This window comes from Anopheles moucheti, chromosome 2 (genome assembly GCF_943734755.1).
Source record: "Anopheles moucheti chromosome 2, idAnoMoucSN_F20_07, whole genome shotgun sequence".
Taxonomy (NCBI): domain Eukaryota; kingdom Metazoa; phylum Arthropoda; class Insecta; order Diptera; family Culicidae; genus Anopheles; species Anopheles moucheti.
This window is the reverse complement of record NC_069140.1, coordinates 33,514,273-33,532,649: the sequence shown is the minus strand read 5'-3', so window position 1 is coordinate 33,532,649 and position 18,377 is coordinate 33,514,273. Positions and strand designations below refer to the sequence as shown.

Here is an 18,377-nt window from a genome sequence, read left to right as displayed (position 1 = left end):
TTTTCCACGATCTGCTGGGTCTCGCGCTGGAGTATATGGGTACGCACCGCGTACTTCTCGTGTAGTGCTGGCCTGCACTCATCGTCAAACTATTCCTTCCTCTGGTTACGTGTATCGGCTTGCTCCACAATATGCCAGGGGTGAATAACATCGCCTCGGTAGTGTTGTCCTTCAGCAGTGCTTCCCAAGCGCGATCGCGAAATCTGTCGCCACATCAGCTTGCCTCAGTGTTGAGCCTTGCGATAGGCTGATTGCGCAGCTTATTGGCGTAACTTAACCGTAAGTGGTAAATGGTCTGAGTCGACGTTTGTTTCTCTGAATGTCCGTACATCGATAATATTCGAAAAGTGTGTGGTGTACTGTGGTGATCTCCAGGTGTAGCTGAAACGAGGTGCGTGCTGAAAGAAGGTGCTGCGAAGGTTCATGTGCTTGGACGAGGCGAAATTTACGAAGCGAAGTCCATTGTCGTTCGTCAGCTGGTGGGCGCTGAACGAAAACGAGAACAATGAGGTCCTTGTAGGTAAGCCCGACGAGGAGGCTTTACAACAACACGAAACATGTACGGGAACTATGTTCAGGAATACAGGTAAAAGAGAATTACGGAAAAAAATGGGATACATGTACCAATATACTCAAAATCGACAGATGGCGACACGTCCAAAAAATAGTATAAAACGGTAACATGTCCGTCCCAAAAGTTAGTTATCCTTTGAGTGGCGAATGTAGCTGCCCAGCTCAAAGTCTCTATAAAAATAACAAGCAACAACAGTTATCCTTTTACCTCCGACGAGGAAGTTTTCTCCGGTGTACGAGCAGTGATCAGTATACTTTTAACTCGAAAACTTGTCGCGTAGTAGGGAAGATTTAAAAGTGGTCGGGGACCGAAACACTCAGCAGGTAGGAATGAATAATAAAATTATTCATTATTGAATAGAGCTATATATCACGAGTGTCATATTGTTTTTAAACATTTTACTCAAAGTAAATAATGTTGAGATTTGAACTACTTTGTATAAACGTAGCGTAAGACGTTGTGTGTTAAAAACACTTAAAGAGATAATAAAGAGAACTTGTTGTTGTTGAGCTTGGACATCTAAATGTACTACACGTGTTTTTCTCGTTGCGTCCGAAGCTTCCAGCATTTATATAGATCAAAAACTAATTGAAAATTTGCGATTTTAAAATTGAATTCTGCATACAAATCTCTGTAAAATGTCAAATTATTTTAAATCCGCGTATCTTGGAATCCGCGTATGACGAGTACCGCGCAACTCTGGTATTGACTGTACATTGTAAATCGATTCCGAAAATTTGTTAAAATCAAGCGATTCCAAGAATTCTGATAAGAAAGCACGCAAACAAAAGGTCAAAAGAACATTCACTGATAGAAACATTCTCGCACATTTTAACATATAGGGTTCACAATATCATATTCGCATCTCTTTTTATTTTACTAAAAATAAAACACACAAACTGTGCAAGTAGATTCTTACACACTACAGTACAATAACTAACGAATTTCACTCACATCCTCTCGGGATCCGGATGTTGAGGCCTGAATCCTCGCGCTATTTTCGCGATTATTGGAAACCCCTGTAATAACGATTGGTTAGTTGCTGTTCAACAATGCTAATTCTAGGATTTTTTTTCTCCTGGCGATAAAGAACGACCAGGTCAGAAGTTTTGAACTAACTCGCTGATAAGAATCATCAAAATATTACGCGGTTATGAGTTCCTCCACGGGACATACTTTTCATTTTACGTAACTCCACTGTTCACCAGCAGTTACAGGAAGACAAAAATAACCATACCATACGTTTCTTCGTTAGACGCGCGTTTTTGACCTTTGATAAATGATAGTCAGTAGTAGCAAAGAGTATTTAAATCATACCAAAACTCTTTTGGGGGTCAGTGTTAATCCAGTTGTTATATGGTGAACGCCGTAACACTCGATGGGATTTACGGTGTGATTAACAGTGTTCGCGATGGAACCAGCTGTAAGAATGGTGGGTTTGAACGAGTGGAAAGATTTAACATGTGTGCCGCATTGCTGAAATCTATCCCGGGGAAGTTGTGACATTTTCATACAGAAAAATTATGGTACACAACAAAGTGGTACGAACGAAAGGGACAAGATAAGGATGTAATTCTTGTACGCTGCAATCATTGTATCATCGTGGTTGTTCAACTATACCACATTGTTAGTGTAGATAACAGGATAAGGTGCATTAGGGTTAGAAAGAACGTGAGATTGTGCGGTTAAGGACAGTTCTGCATGCATTACGCGTGAGAGATTTTACCACGTGGTGTTGTTTTCGAAATGCGCTCTGCGTCATTTATATGTGAGGTTTTCAAATGATAAATTGTAAATGATAAATTTAAAAAAGAAGAAAATAGAATGAGCCTACTTTGAATTGAGACACATGTGCGTTCAATGGGCTTTGTCCAAAGATTGACATTCGGGAGCAGTGAGTGAGGAAGTAATCTGTCTGCAGTTGTAAACCTTACCTCTAAGTACAATTTTTGACCAAACACCTATTCGTTCATTAGTTGAAATCACGGTCTGTGTAGGAACGAGGTCTAGTAATAAGCTCGGCGATATGACAAGTAGCAAAAAGTGCACGTGCACGTTTTCAATTCAATTGTTTTGTTTATAGTTGTGTAGCATAGCAGGAAAATTTATATTGTTTTGGATTTGGTTGAATATTTGTGTCGCCCGTTTTTGGTGTTTTATGTTTGAAGTAATATTGTATTTTGTTTGTAAGTAGAACAAAACATATTTCAGCTCACATTTCAATCGACCCATCACTGTTTTTCAATTTTAGTCCGGAATGAGATCTACAGGTCTTATTGATGATTGGTCTTCAAGGTATGATTGGTGTTCATCAGCAGCGCCACGAGGAGGCAGAGAATCGGATTTTGCAATGTGATCATTAGGCAACGAGTAGATGAGGCTCTTCATATATGAGGATGAGGATGAGGCTTATCATATCTGCCGGTTCACAGTACGGCATGAAAGTCCGGTACCCTAAATAATAGACTAATCGGTGATGACCACTCACCACTTTATAACACCATCAACAGTTTGCTGTTTTAACTAAAAGCAATCAAAACGAAGGAAAACTCTAACGACCAAGCACAACGCGAAACTTTGCGATATAGTAAACAAGTAGGCTAGACGCAAGACTAATACCATGTTAAGAAAGTGTAAGTGAGTAAATTATGCATCTGACACGGGTGACCGAACGTCAAATGAAATCCAAAATGGTGAAAGCCTATCTTCGCCAATATTTGACCTTGTTCGTACACTGAGTGCTTAGTGGCGGGACCTCATTATCACCATCGAAGATGATCTGTGGAATAAGTGTTCCGGTTCTTTGTTTCCTTCTTTTTGGTAATGGCGTATGCACTATTCTGTATTTTCTTTCTACAGTATCTGTTTCGCGGCCTACTCTTGGTGTGGATGCTTCACGTTACGTTCGTTGTTAGTGTGGGCACGAATAAAACAATATCACGCATTCCTGTTGGCGAAAATGTTACAGTCACCAATATAACGGATGCAAAGGAAACGGCTACAGATGTAACTGGTGGAAATGTAACTGCAGCTAATGAAGCCGCAAGCGATGTACCTGTTGGGAATGCAACAGGTGTAAAGGATGGCATTTTAAAGCGATTTAATCGTCAGCTAGCTAACAACTATAAGAAGTTCAGTTCCTCCCGATCAGGCATATCTAGAACTGTACGAGTTGGTGGTGCAAGTGGTTCCATTTCGACTTCGGGATCCTCCGCTTCCGGGAAAAGCTTCAGTTCTTATGGATCAGGCACATCTAGAACTTTACAAGTTGGTGGTGCAAGTGGTTCCATTACGACTTCGGGATCCTCCGCTTCCGGGAAAAGCTTCAGTTCTTATGGATCAGGCACATCTAGAACTTTACAAGTTGGTGGTGCAAGTGGTTCCATTTCGACTTCGGGATCCTCCGCTTCCGGGAAAAGCTTCAGTTCTTATGGATCAGGCACATCTAGAACTTTACAAGTTGGTGGTGCAAGTGGTTCCATTACGACTTCGGGATCCTCCGCTTCCGAGAAAAGCTTCAGTTCTTATGGATCAGGCACATCTAGAACTTTACGAGTTGGTGGTGCAAGTGGTTCCATTTCGACTTCGGGATCCTCCGCTTCCGGGAAAAGCTTCAGTTCTTATGGATCAGGCACATCTAGAACTTTACAAGTTGGTGGTGCAAGTGGTTCCATTACGACTTCGGGATCCTCCGCTTCCGAGAAAAGCTTCAGTTCTTATGGATCAGGCACATCTAGAACTTTACGAGTTGGTGGTGCAAGTGGTTCCATTTCGACTTCGGGATCCTCCGCTTCCGGGAAAAGCTTCAGTTCTTATGGATTAGGTACTTCTAGCATTTTACCAATCGGTGGCGCAATCCAGAATGTCTCACCAGTAGGTGGTAGCATTTCAACTTCGGGACGCTCCGTTATTTGTCCCGCTGGAAGCATATATCGTAATGGGCAGTGCTTGCAGCAATTAAGCTACTGTGAATCAGGCTATAATCTGGTCGGAAACACCTGTGTAGGTCAGGTTGTTTGCCAGCAAGGTTACCACCTTGTAAGTGGACAATGTCAGCTACAAGCCCCTTGTGCTACACAAATTTGTGGATCAGTTCCAGTAGTACAGGTCCAAGCTCCACCTCCACCAATTGTAACATGTACTTGTGAGGTAGGTTATGTACAAGTAGGCAACCAGTGTATGAAGCATGAATCGAAGGCGGCCGAAACACGCACTCAAGAGAGTAGCCACGTAGAACCATTTAACTGTCCGGCAGGGTATGATCTCAATTATGAGGATTGCGTACAGTACAACAGCCAAGAAGCGCGCTGCGAGCGAGGCATGCGGAGGGACGATGTTTGTGTGGTATCAGCTGAGTGTAGCTATCCATTCGTGAGCGATGAGTATGGAGAGTGTACCAGGAATACGGTCGCCCAAGCAAATTGTCCATCGGGAACTAGGCTTATGGGAGGCGTATGTCTTTACAACACACCCGAGTGTCCAACGGGCTACCAGAAGGAAGCAGGCATATGTATTCAACGTGAGCAAGTCCCGGTCACCTGTAAGACGGGATCCTTTTCCGAAGGTACGTGCGTCGTGGGAAGCCCGGAGTGTCCACCAGCGTACCAAACTTCCGGCGGACAATGTATACTGGAGCACCGTACTGTGCCACGTTGTCCACCAGGGTCGAGACCCCAAGGCGGTGTGTGCGTTGTAGAGGTAAGCTGTCCGCCCGGCTTCACCGAACGCGGAGGCGGTGTTTGTGTGAATCAAGAGCGAAGACCTGCCATCTGCCCGAATGGAGCTCGTCTGGTTGGCGATGTGTGCGAATTAGAGCGCCAGATTTGTCCGCGTGACTTCAAGCTCGAGTACATGCAGTGTGTCCGGTACAGCCAAAAACCCGCAACTTGTCCTCGTGAGATGCGCTTGCTGGGTAGCGAGTGTATTGCATCATCAGTGAACTGTGAGGCAGGATTCACGCTAAGGAATGGTGAGTGCGTACGGGAACTGGTTGGTCGACGCACCTGTCCACCCGGAAGTACTCTACGCAACGAACAGTGCGTTATAGGTGAACCGAGATGCGATTCTGGCTTCGTACTACGTGACGGTATTTGTGTACACCAGAGCCGAGAGCAACCGCGCTGTGCATCTGGAGCTCAGTTCCGCAATGGCAAGTGTGTCATGCGTGTAGAAGATTGTCCACCGGGAGCGGTACGGCGCGGTGGAGAATGTGTACGGGAAGAGCAGATCACACCAACGTGTGGAGTTGGCTTTTCGTACGTCCGAGGTCGCTGTCTGGCGGAACCACAGTGCGAGTATGGTTACAGCTACAAAAAATCCGATTCCGTATGTGTAAGCACCACCAAGACGGCGATGTCCTGTCCGAGTGGTTCAGTACTAGAGGGCGAACGGTGTGTTTCACGTGACATGATCTGCATGGAGGGCTATACGCTGCAGGGTAACCAGTGTGTCATGCAGATGACTACGACCCCAGTTTGCCCTTCAGGTTCTACAATGCGAGGGGACCGGTGTCAAACGAGCATTGTACCTCAATGTCGTGCCGGAAGTATTGCCATGAATGGTGGATGTGAAATTCAGGAAACGTCCTATCCGTTCTGTCCAGCTGGTTACAGTTACTATGGTGGACAGTGTCACGGTACAGTGAGTGCTGCGGCACCTGCACCGGTACCTGCACCAAGTCCCTGCATGTATGGTGGCTGTCCAAATCCTTGCACAACCGGTATTTGCGGTGTTCCTTGTGCAACAGGATGTGCCACACAAACACTTCAGACGATTCAGTCGACGCAGGCAGCTTCCTGTCCTGCAGGATTCAACATGAACAACGGTGTATGTACTCGGCGTTCCGTAACACAGATGGAGTGTCCGTACGGATATTCAATGGATTCCGGTCAGTGTATCGGTTACCATGCGATGACTTGTACTGCCGGTAGTGTACTGCAAGGTGATCGATGCGTGCGGCTGCAGACACAGTCTGCCTCCTGTCGGGAAGGTTTCCAACAGTTCGGGGACCTTTGTGTCTACATGCGACCAAACTGCCCATTAGGCTATCGTAATGAGGATGGAACATGTGTGACCGTGAATGAAAGGGCCGCCACCTGTGCGATTGGAAGCACCAGGCAACAAAATAACTGTGCAGCCACACCAACCTGCCCGCCTGGCTACTACCTGCACAAGGATATATGTCAACGGGAAGAGCGTACGGTTATTCATTGTCCTAGTGAATTTGTGCTGATCGATGGAGAGTGTATCGCACAAACAAGCTGTTCAGCCGGATTCCAGCTGGAGGGTAACATATGCGTGCGCGTGGAACAACGTACTGTATCGTGTCCATCATCGTCACGGCTTATAGGTGATTTGTGCGTGGTTAGCAGTCCTGCCTGTGAGCACGGTTACGATTACATCGGAGGTCGCTGCGTTAAAACGGAATACCGATGTCCGATATGTCCGTCAGATACTCGCCTACGTGATAATCTCTGCATATTAGCCAGACCACCACAGTGCGAATATGGTTATACATTCTCAGGAGGCCAGTGCACAAAGTTGGAACGGCAACCGGCCACCTGTTCGTCCGATTTCCAAGTGCAAGGTGATCGGTGCATTTCGCAAAGGTTGATCTGCCCGGCCGGCTTTACGCAGAACGGAAGGGAATGTGAGCGTGAAGTCCGCCGTACGATGTCCTGTGCATATGGAAGTACTCTACGCGGTAATCTCTGCATCGGCGAAGGTCCATCTTGCGAACCTGGCTCCAGAATGGTTGGCGAGGAATGCGTCCTTGTTAGCTACAAACCACCAGAGTGTCCTCCTGGTACAGTCTTAACCGGTGGGTGCTGCGTGAGTAGTGCAACTTGTGCTCCAGGCTACCAGCTTCGCGGCAACCTTTGCGAAACGCAGCGTGTCGCTCAGCTAACGTGCGCTCTAGGATTATTGCAAAATGGAAATTGTGTCGCACCGGGACCGAACTGCCCTCCAGAGTACGAGATGCGTCTTGATGGGTGCGTACGGCGCGAAACTACGCAACCGAGCTGTCCAGTAGGTGGATATCTGCAGAACAATTTCTGTGTGATTGGTCGACCAAAATGCACGAATGATTTCCGGTACGAGAACGGTCGCTGTACGAGTATGACGAAGATACGGGCTCAATGCCGAGGTGATGCCGTACTGAGAGATGGTATGTGCGTGACCAAGACGACCACCTCTAGCGCCTATTGCTCACAAGGGTATACGCTTCAAGAAGGCTTGTGCGTGCGTACCATCTACGCGCAACCAACATGCACAACCAGTTCTTCAGCACCATTTTCAAGCAGCAACAGCGTGTATAGCAGTAACATAGTGGCAAGTGCACCAACGGTCGTAGCTGAGACGACTCAACCCCTTCCATTATATACTAAAGTAGATAATTTGGATGACTATATTACTGAAGAAAAACTGGTCGACGATTATGAGGAGTATTCCACCTCCAGCTCCAAGAAAGCCACGGAATACGACGCTTTGTCCTACGACGAATTACCCTATGACGTTTCGGATTACGACAATTTATCATCATTATCATCATCACCCAAAAGCAGAGCCTCCTTACGCAAATAGCCATCAGCATTATCATCATCTTCCTACAAGAAACTCCTTTCAGGCATATCGTCTGGTTAATTATCATCATCCCCCAGAAGCAAATCCTCATCACCATCTTCTTCTCCTGCATCGTCCGGCATGGTCCTGCATCGTGCATGGTTGTGCTGCGTGTCGCCGTATGCCTTACAGTCGTTCATCCTAAAATGTTCGCAAGATGAAGATATCCAATGTGACGGTCGGAACATCACAGTCAAATGCTATGGAAGCAACACGAGAGAAGCGTTGCACCGTGAACGGACCTCGCGTGTGTATGAACGATGGTGCAAGTTGGACATACAAGCAGAATCAGTACCGCAACAGACAGCAATTCAAACAAGCAGTCATCCAATTGATTGTAGATCAGCACATGGTCTATAATGTCACATTTATTGCAATGGCTCCACGAGTACCAGAAGAAGAAACATTAGACGGCGACGATGATGATGATGATGAAGATGCTGAGGAAGAGGAGGAAGGTACGTTCGAAGTACGATGGTGTATGAATTAACCAATGTATGACTTAATGTAATTTCTTTTATCCCACTAGCATCGACTTACTACAGTACTTGTGCAGGATCAGCTACTCCTGCTCGAAAATATGTTTCACTTACGAAGAGTGCAGCCACTGTACCACTTTTAAGCTTGAGAGCTTCTGCAAGATAGCAAAATCATTTGAGCTATGTGCATATTTAAAGATCGAAGCATAGTACACTAGACAGTTTGAGCTTCATTAACTTTTATCGCCAAACGAAGTATGAACGCATAAGTTCTTGAAAGTTTCAGTCAAAAATTAAAATCACAAAAAAAATTACAATCTTAAATACTAACAAAACGAACGCGTGTGAACGCGAAACTTCTCTAAAGTTTAAGTAATCAATACTAGTAATCAGTACTCATCAGGTTACTTAATGAGTAATCAAACTTAAATATTAACCAAACGAAGTGTGAACGTTAAGGTTCTTCAATGTTTAAGTAATCACTAATGATAATCACAAAAATCTAACAATCTTGTACTTGACTCCTTTTAAACTAACCAACAATTTAAATAAAACCCACATAGTTTACCAAAACGGTAACTTCAAGTTTTATGTAGTATATGCAAATTGCTCATTATGATGACATAACCGAATAGGAACAGTTCTTCCGACCACAGACTTTCAGTTACGTATTCATCTGTTCTTCATCAATGAATATTCCAACTATTGTGCTTTCCATCGTTGTAGACTATCGGACGAGTTTCGACACGTTCTATCTGGCATTTCGTGTCTTTTGTTGGGGATTAATGTTTTATGACTTACATACCGTGTCCTATCGAGATTTAACTGGATAACTCACCAGCTGCGTGTGTCTCGACATTGGCGTTTGTTTTCAACATTTTGTTAATAGAGCCTACATGTATTACGATGGCATTACGTTCCAAATCTAGATTTGTTTTATTGCTAAAAGTGTAACATATTGCAACACAGTTCCATGATTTATCTTTAAATAAAACAAAGTTTAGGGTGTGCGCGTTTGAACACAATCTCACTTAGCTAGTTCACACGTTTGTAGAAATTGCTACTCGAGGACTGGACATCGACACAGGTAAACTGGCAACATTACGACAAAGCTATAATCATAATAATGTTAACATCGGATAAAATATCATCTTCAATCGTGTAGGGTGCGCTCTGGACACTATGCCCTGTTCTTGTTGGACTTAACCCGAGGTGAACAGTTGGTTAGCTGGTGTTCGCTCCGTTCGGTCTAGTGGTGCGAGTTCATTTTTAGCTCCTGGAGTTCTTCCTCCGAATCAACCGAATCCTGCTCATCATCCGAACCGTGCAAGGAAGGGGCCGGTGTGGTATGTCCTAAAAGTGTATAGCTTGTGTTTGAGGACTGTGTTCATAAAACCATTCTACGAAGAACTAATGACTTACTGGATGAGCTCGGGCTTGGTGGGGCACTGATCGGTCGTGGATATGTGAAGTCTGTCGCTCGCTTTAAGTATTCCGTCGACTCGTCCACATAATCGGGATACACTCTTTGTAGTGCTTTTACTCTAGCTTGGCGGTAATACTGTAAGGGTAATGGAAATTACACAATTAGCTGCTGTGCACAATTACACATGACACATGATTACTACTCACAATTCCTAGATTTCTCCAGTCCAGTAGATCACTCAACCGCTCCGTACGGTTGCGCTGGATGATACGTTGGCGGCGGTTCAGCTTGGAAAACTCGAACATATACTTTGACAACTGTTGGACGCTCTCCTCCAACCCGACATGGCGCCGATCCACTATGTAGATACCGTAAGATTTGGGATCTGCTACGTGTTCGTGCATGAAGCACCCGAAACCAGACAGATTTGTAGTAATGCTCGGTATACCCATCACAGTGCACTCGGCCGGTGTATATCCCCACGGTTCGTAGTAGGACGGAAACACACCTAGATGGCAACCGCGTACGAACTCTTCATAGTCAAGCCCGAACAGTGGATTGGTCGAGTTGAGAAACTCAGGATGGAACACGACCTTCACACGATCGTACTTGGTGTTGAAGAGATGACACCGACGGATCGAGTCCAGTACCGGATCATTCCAGTCATCCACTACGTTATGCGTGGTGACGGGTGGATTGCCATCCCTTTGCAGTGCATACAGGCAACGCTTTATCTTTACAATATCCTCTTTCGTCAGTATTTCCGTGCCCTCGGGTAGCTGACCCTGCAGACACGTTTCGTACATTCGCTTGCCAATATCCTGTTGTATGCTGTTGATCGTGTCTCGCAGCTGCTTTGTGACTGCGTGGCCCCGCAATGACTCCACGTTGAAGTTGTTAGTTTTCGCAGGAAAGATGAGAAATGCCACCACCGTCACGTCCGAGTTGTTCGACTTCAGCATGTGATTCAAGCGGGCCAGCGCCTCGATGAAAATGTCCGCTCCCTTGTTCGTAAACTCATACCGGCCCGCTATGAACATGTACAGCGTTTTTTCAATATTGAAGTTAAAGTGCCCGTAAAAGTGACCTCGCGTAAACTCGTGTATCTTCTCCTTCGCCATCGCGTGCATGTTCTGGAACTCGTGAATGGCCGCGAACTTTTTCACGTTCAGCCCGTTCGGTGTGATGATATCCGGTTTGCGCTTGAGCAGATGTTCCGCCTCGTAACCCGTGATCTCCGAAACGGTGGTAAACACGTGCGATAGATGGGAGGCCGCCCGCTCCAGACAGTACCGGTGGTAGATTTGACGCTTGCCGGCTTCTTCGTCCACCGGGAATTTGTCGAGATTGTTGTAGAAATCGGTATTGCCCGCGCAAAGGTACCGTCCGAGCAGGGTGGCGTGTGTGGTAAAGACGGTTGCTACGTCCACCTGACGTGTTCGTAGTGCTATCAATCCAACACCTGCTTGCCACTCGTGAAAGTGTGCCACGATTCTTGGCGGTCCGTATTCGTTCTCGTGTGAATATACTTCAGCGCAGCGTTTAAACTAAAATGGGGAAGTACATTGAACGTTAAACAGCGGTTGATTTTCTAACACCATCGAGATGCTAAGCTTACCTCATCGATAAAGGATGCAACTGTATATCCCAGAATGATCGCATCGTTGCACTCAATGTCCAGGTGTGGAATGCCGATATTGGACGAGTCCCAGAGCTCCTGTTTATAGCCATCCATTTTCCATGCCGCGGAACCGATGTCGAACAGGATAATTTGTGGATTGCCATCTACCAACCATCGACCACAGTGCACCTTATAGCCTTGGTTGCGCATCGCGGTGACGGCACGATAGAAGGGACCATTGCTGGGAAACTCGCATGCCTCTACCTCTGTGCGCGCGGACGCTTCCTTGTACGGTCCAATTAGGCAGTACTGATCGCCCAGCTCCTCGGTCGAGACGAACGCTTTTGAGCGGATGACCGTGTATATACCTCCAACTGTAACAACAGATGGCAACAGATGGTTAGGACCGTTGGCTTCCACCAGTACCGTGCCAGTGCCGTGGTCTGTATACCTTTGTTGGCCACTTCCCACGCTATCTCGAACGTCCATCGGTTTTCCGTATTGGCCGAGTGACCCCGGTCCAGGAACTGCATCAGATCCGAGCTGGACTCGACGCGCGAATATCGACGACTCATGGCGCAGGTTCTGCAATAACAGCCACACAAGAAAGTATAAACATTAACTGTGGTTTACTGGCGAAATGCTACGATACACGGGACTTAGTTTTGCGTCTTGTTTGGCTCGCAAAGAAAACGCTACAGTGAGCAATAGAAGAAAAGTGAGAGAGAGAGAGAGAGAGAGAGAGAGAGAGAGAGAGAGAAAGAGAAAGTGCTAAAGAGACAGATCAAGAATTTAGTACACTAGTCTATTTATAGCGGCGTACGAGACATTCGCGAATTCATGTCCACACCGTCTCCTGCTCTCTGCTACATTATCTCATTCTATCCGACACGTTGGTGGTTGATGCGTGTGCCAAAGCAGTAGGACTTAAGGCCACCAACGGCTCAAGGTTATCAAACGACCTTGACATTGTCGTTTGCCACCGTGACAATGTCAACGCTGGAAATCGCATGCAGTATCGCGTGCCGCCGATGATAGGGAAACATCCGAGAACCGTTACGTGCACACCACATCCGGCGCCAACTGATCATCGCTGCAGTTATGTAAACATACACTGTCCATATCAATGGCACTACCGAGGATCAACATAATATAAACTAGAAGGCTGCAAAACAACACTGTGTGCTCGTGCTTAATGGGTGCTTTGTTTGCTGCACAAGGCCCTGCTGGACGATCGTGCGTGTATGATCGATTCCGAGCGCAAGATCGCGTACTGGATGGTAGAGGTCACTCCACTGGCTGCTTATGCAATGCGCCGCCCTTCCTGCACGGGTCGCTGAGGAACGTTACATTCCACTCCAGAAAACCAGTTCTTCCACTTCAAATTGCAGCGCGTCCGGGCCGCTGAAAGCCGGTTCTGGAAGCTTTCTCAAACCGTTCTGTTGTATGGTGCCGGTGTACGGTGGCGTACATTTCCGCGTGCATGAAGACACCCAATCAAAACACCGGGTCGGGCATTGGAGTTCGGCGTGCCGATAAGGCGCGCTGTATCTTATCGGCGTCGCTGACCTCGATGTTACGCTGGCACGGTTACGGTCAGGGGTAAGGTTTTCGGTTCTATTTTATTTTCGTTTCGACGTCATCGCCGTGTCGAAACGGTCCTAAAGTTCCGCTCACCAGCATTGGTACGCGATGCAAAGGTACGGGTATGGTAGGACACGCCAGAGCACATAAGGGAACGCAGGACGATAGGAACAGCTGGTTTGACGGCACCGTACTATGCTGAGGACAGCGTACGGCAGAGAAGGTGAGTGAGAGAGCGCGTGCATGGAGAGCACATGCGGGAGAAAGCGAGAGCGCTCCCGAGAAAGATGTGGGCCGGGTGTATCGTAGATGGTCGGATTTGGCCGCCAAAGAACTAGAGGAGAGTCGTTCGCTTAAATGTCAAATAAAGGTCAATGGCTAGTTGCTGCTGCACCGAGATGGCAGCGGGGTTAATCTCTGTTCTGGCACTACGCACTCCGTTCGGGATGGTAACGTCCGACTCCCGGTACAAACGTACGCATTCAGGGCCCGCTGGACACGGGTTCGGGTTTCCGATTATCCGGCGACTGAACCAGGTGTCCGATTACTTACACGGTCACGGAACGCAGAAATCTATATGTGTACTGTTCAAAATCGACAAGGCGAAGAGGTAATCAATCCACAGTACCGATGCACACACTGGGATCAACTAACGTACACGTTCACACGCGCAAACACTCCCGGTAGGGGACGGATTTATAGGAGCTTGTGGCACGACCCGCGAGATTGCGTCCGACTCCGGCAATCAGCTCGAAGGAACTGTTTTCGTCTCTCGCATTCGGACCTGAATCTCGTCACCGTGGTTGCTTTTAGAGCTGCAGATTACAGGGGTGGGCGTATTAAATCTGAATATTACACTTTCCTCTACTTTTTCCAGAATTATCTCATTAGTGGTGTAATTTTTTTTATGAATGGAGAATGTTATAAAAACAGCTAATTAATAGAAAGTTGCATAAGTCAGATCAAACAGTTTAAAAACAAAACTTAAGCAACCATGCGCGCCGATTGCGCACCGGTGAAGCGCCGATTTAACGGATTATCCATGCAGTTCGGAAATGAAAGTTCCAAAGGACATATTTGACATATTTACTGTCACATCGTTGACGGGAGAAATGGAAACCCAATATTTTCTATAATGATGATGATATTCTAAACAATCTACCGTTTCGTTTGCAGCAATAAAACAAATATGAAAAATATTAATTGCAGTAGAACTTTGATGATCGGAGCTACTGCGGACCGCCAGCATAATTCGGTAAATCGATTTTCACGGATAACAAGCTTTTCACTTTTGTACCTGTAATAATTGAAGTTGAAGATGACTGGTCATCGCTAAAAGCATTCACGTTCGCATTTGCTGGTTTTTAACATTAGAAGCTATCGTTTATTAACAACATGGCACATTTTCCAGGGGGTTTCACTTGATAAACGCTTTATAGAAAACTCTCAAGTTTACAAAACTCAACTCCTCTTGGGTCAACACTAAACGGTTAAAGCAATCAAAACTATTCCACTAGCTGCCATTTTTTAGCTCACGGATAATCAACGAGCCCCGTTAATCAGGCCCCCGGATAATCGATCTTCCATTGTATATTGCATTCAATTTGGGTTAAAAGTATGGCTGTTTGAAAACAATCCGAAACACAAATTTACTAAACAATTCAATCTTTCGTTCTTCCGTTGGGAAGCCATCCCTGCACTTTCGTTCAGTGGTTGAACGACTCAACGAAAAGGGAATCCAACACGCATGCTTGCTCGCGAGAAGGAAAATGTACGCATCTCCGAGATACCGCGTGTAAAGGGTTTGCTGAGAGAGAGAGAGAGTGGCCATGGTGTCCCTTAAATCGCCGGCAATTGCCGGGGAGAGAAATCACCTCCGGAATGACAACAAAACCTGTTGGGAGAATATATGAGCGACGAAGAGAGCTGAACAAATCGACGTTAGGGACAAAATCGCGTGGGATTCGAAATCAATTGTTTTTCAATGCAATACATAAACAGTTCGCATCAGCGCACAACGATCAGATTGTTCGGCCAAATGTTTAGCGTTGGAAAACAATCGCATAATTGAAAAATAAAAAGAGTTTGCAACATAATTTTAATTATTCTGTTTGGGATTTCATATCAGGATGGACGTGATACAATGTACCAGATTGAGACCTAGAGAGAATAGATTTCCAACTGCAACTGTCGTAGTTTCTTCTATAGTTTCTCATTACGCCCCGTGGAGTTCTGTCATATGGTCGGGATTTGTTTAGTTGACCACGGCTATAGCCAGCACCACTGGTTGTCGCCATAACGTCACCAAGAGCAGATACCACTTCCTGCCTGCTTTAAAGCAAGGATCCTCCTGATATGAATTGATTCCCGCCACCTCGAAACTGATGTTACAATTTATGCTTGAGAAAAAAAACATGCGGTTCTTTGCGCGAAATGAGCTTTCCCAGCTATTCTTAAGTGATAAACTCAAAGTAACGGTTTGAATTTCAACAGTTGATCTTGATTTTAATTCTTTTTTTGAGATTTTTTGTCATTTCTGGCGACAAATCAACCGGAAAAAGGGTCCCATAGTCAAACTGGCATGCAATTTCCGTTGGCTCGACCGAGAGCTTGCACGCTGCTTTGAAATATTTCGTGGTGAAATATTTCAATAAATCGGTTGAACATATAACGCACAATTCAGTGAATAAGCGTGAATATACAGGCAGCGAAACAAACGTGTGTTGCTTCTTCACTAATACTTATCTATACATGTTAAATTACTCATTAACGCTCATAAACACGTGCACACCTTCCACCAATTTCGCCCGGTTGTGCGAAGCAGTTGCGATGGCGTCTTCCTTAGGCATCATCACGCCTTCGTTTCCCGTATCATTGGTATCGTCACGTGCTGGATGGGTACCTGTTTGCGCGCCCTGCGCTTCAGCCGGTAGTAGCATATTTCGAAGAACCACGGTATGACGCAGAGTGCCATCACGAGCGTTAAACAGTGGAACGAAACGGTGTAGCTGCCGGTGACGTCACGGATGTAGCCCACTATTGGACCGATCGCAAACGTAATGTTGCCCTGCAGAAACATAAACAGCCCATAGCCGGAAGGAAACCTGCAAAACGAGACGTACAGGAAAGCGCGTCAGATCAGTGCGGGCAACATCAATCGCAATCGGGATGCGGTGACCGTACCGTTCCTGGGACAGATACTCGGAAAACACCAGCGGCAGCGGAACGTGGATCCAGGTGCGGAGGAACCCCATGATGGCGGTAACGATGGCCATGCCGTAAAAATCGAACACGCACAAAAATCCTGTGAAAATCCAAAATACGTTACGAGTGTCAGCGTTTCCAGTGATAATTGGATGGTTTGTTTAATGTCCTATTCTTCCAACGTCCTTCTCCACCCGTGCTTCGGTTTGCAGTGTCCCGAGCGTCTCCGCCGATGGATTACCGAACGGCGGTTGCCCGATACCGGGAGGCGTGGGGAATGGATTTTAAATAATTACCAAAACGTGCCACAATGGTAAAGAGTGCCCCGGCCAGATAGACGTAGCGGGCCTTAATGTTCAGACATGTGCTCGAAATGGCCAGAAAGATGCGCGATATTAGATCCGCTCCGGCACCGATGGCGATGATTAGCGAAACGTCCGACTGGAGCAGTGGAAGCAGTGAAAGGAACAGAAAAAAAAACACAAAACAAAAAAAGTGAACAGAAGGAACAGGTAATAGATTAGGGGTATGAGATGCAAACACAGAACCCCCAGACGGGTGTCCGATCAGTTTCCGATTTCCGGCCGAATGAAAAGGACCCGGTCATCCCGGGGGCGGCCTGGTGCGATGCGATGCGATGCTATTAGTATTCACGGCCATGCGTCAACCACCGGCTGCGGTTCTCGGGTTCGGGAAATTTAAATTGCATTCGCATACCCGGGACGGGGTTACGTACATGGGGCATGGTCGGTAATATGCCGACGTGACCTACCTTGCTGTACGCGAGCATGAAGAGGTACATCGGCTGCAAGGTGAAGAAGGCCAGATCCGAGTAGAGAGCGAACGAGATGCCGAGTACGATGTTGACGTAAATTGGATCCTTCAGCAGCGTCAGGTCAAGGAAGTCGACCAGGATCTGCCACTTGGTGGCCGGTTTCGTGTCACGTTCCGTGCTGTCACTAACGACCACCGGGCCGGACCAGTTGCCCAGTCCCGGTATCGATGACGCCCGGCGGGATCCTCTCAGCTTGGTGTTCCGCTGGTGCAACCCCTGTCCAGCCGGTAGCTCCTGGAAGTCATCCTCGGTCTTGGACCGGTCAGCCGGCGCCGTCGCCTCCGCCGCTACCGTTGTGGGTACCGGGCCGTACTCGACGCTGGACGTAGCATCGAGCGGTACCCGGCGCATATGCCACCCGACCGGATGCATCACGAGCATCGCGAGCAGCGTGTGGCTGTTGACCGCCGCCAGTACCGCCATACAGCCCCGAAACCCAAACGCATCCATCGAGCGCTGGATAAAGATGGGATAGAACATGGTGCCGAGCCCGATCAGTGTCTGGGCCACGCTCATCATCACCACCCGCCTTTCCACGAAGTAGGCGTTGAACGTCGTGTACGACACGGGAATCATCAGTCCAAAACCGGCGCCTACAATACACACAAATGCACACACTGGATAATTAGACGAGAGGTCACTTGACCGCGTCCCCGGTACGTACCTTGAAAGACGGCGAACGAGATGAGCAGCTCGTTGGTGGAACGCACAAAGATGGTCATCATGCTGCCGATGATGTAGGACACCGCACCTATTAACCCAACCGTCCGGCAGGACATTTTCTTCATCAGCGTGTTGGTGAACAGACCGGCGAAGCTGAGCGCACTGAAGAAGCAGCTGGTGATGAGCGCAATCGCGCTCGTTTCCTCGCCCAGTTCCGTCAGGAAGTCGCCGAACATTAGCCCGAACGAGGGTAGCGAACCGAGCGTCACGACGAACATCATGGCCATGCCCACGCCAACCAGCAAACCCCAGCCACCCTCGGGCGGTACACGCCGGTACCGGACATCGTCCACCACGCTTGCGGCCAT

The 18,377-nt window shown here is 47.1% G+C and overlaps 3 protein-coding genes across 3 annotated transcripts; 1 reads left to right on the top strand and 2 right to left on the bottom strand.

Annotated features, from left to right (window-relative positions):
• The first annotated feature begins 423 nt into the window (after positions 1 to 423).
• LOC128308362 (neurogenic locus notch homolog protein 1-like) lies at positions 424 to 8,886 on the top strand. The gene is made up of 4 exons (XM_053045489.1): positions 424 to 516; positions 3,434 to 8,089; positions 8,355 to 8,659; positions 8,754 to 8,886. Exons 1-4 carry the CDS (start codon positions 424 to 426, stop codon positions 8,884 to 8,886), a joined length of 5,187 nt encoding a protein of 1,728 aa, XP_052901449.1.
• Positions 8,887 to 9,593: 707 nt separating this feature from the next.
• On the bottom strand, positions 9,594 to 14,043 carry LOC128299004 (glycogen [starch] synthase). Its single transcript, XM_053034835.1, has 6 exons — positions 13,860 to 14,043; positions 12,175 to 12,308; positions 11,721 to 12,097; positions 10,309 to 11,649; positions 10,099 to 10,237; positions 9,594 to 10,029 (listed from the first exon to the last, which is right to left on the bottom strand). Exons 2-6 carry the CDS (start codon positions 12,296 to 12,298, stop codon positions 9,926 to 9,928), a joined length of 2,085 nt encoding a protein of 694 aa, XP_052890795.1. The 5' UTR covers positions 12,299 to 12,308; positions 13,860 to 14,043; the 3' UTR covers positions 9,594 to 9,925.
• A 2,115-nt stretch (positions 14,044 to 16,158) lies between these two features.
• LOC128299006 (monocarboxylate transporter 7) lies at positions 16,159 to 18,377 on the bottom strand. The gene is made up of 5 exons (XM_053034836.1): positions 18,011 to 18,377; positions 17,284 to 17,939; positions 16,808 to 16,952; positions 16,491 to 16,611; positions 16,159 to 16,411 (listed from the first exon to the last, which is right to left on the bottom strand). Exons 1-5 carry the CDS (start codon positions 18,375 to 18,377, stop codon positions 16,159 to 16,161), a joined length of 1,542 nt encoding a protein of 513 aa, XP_052890796.1.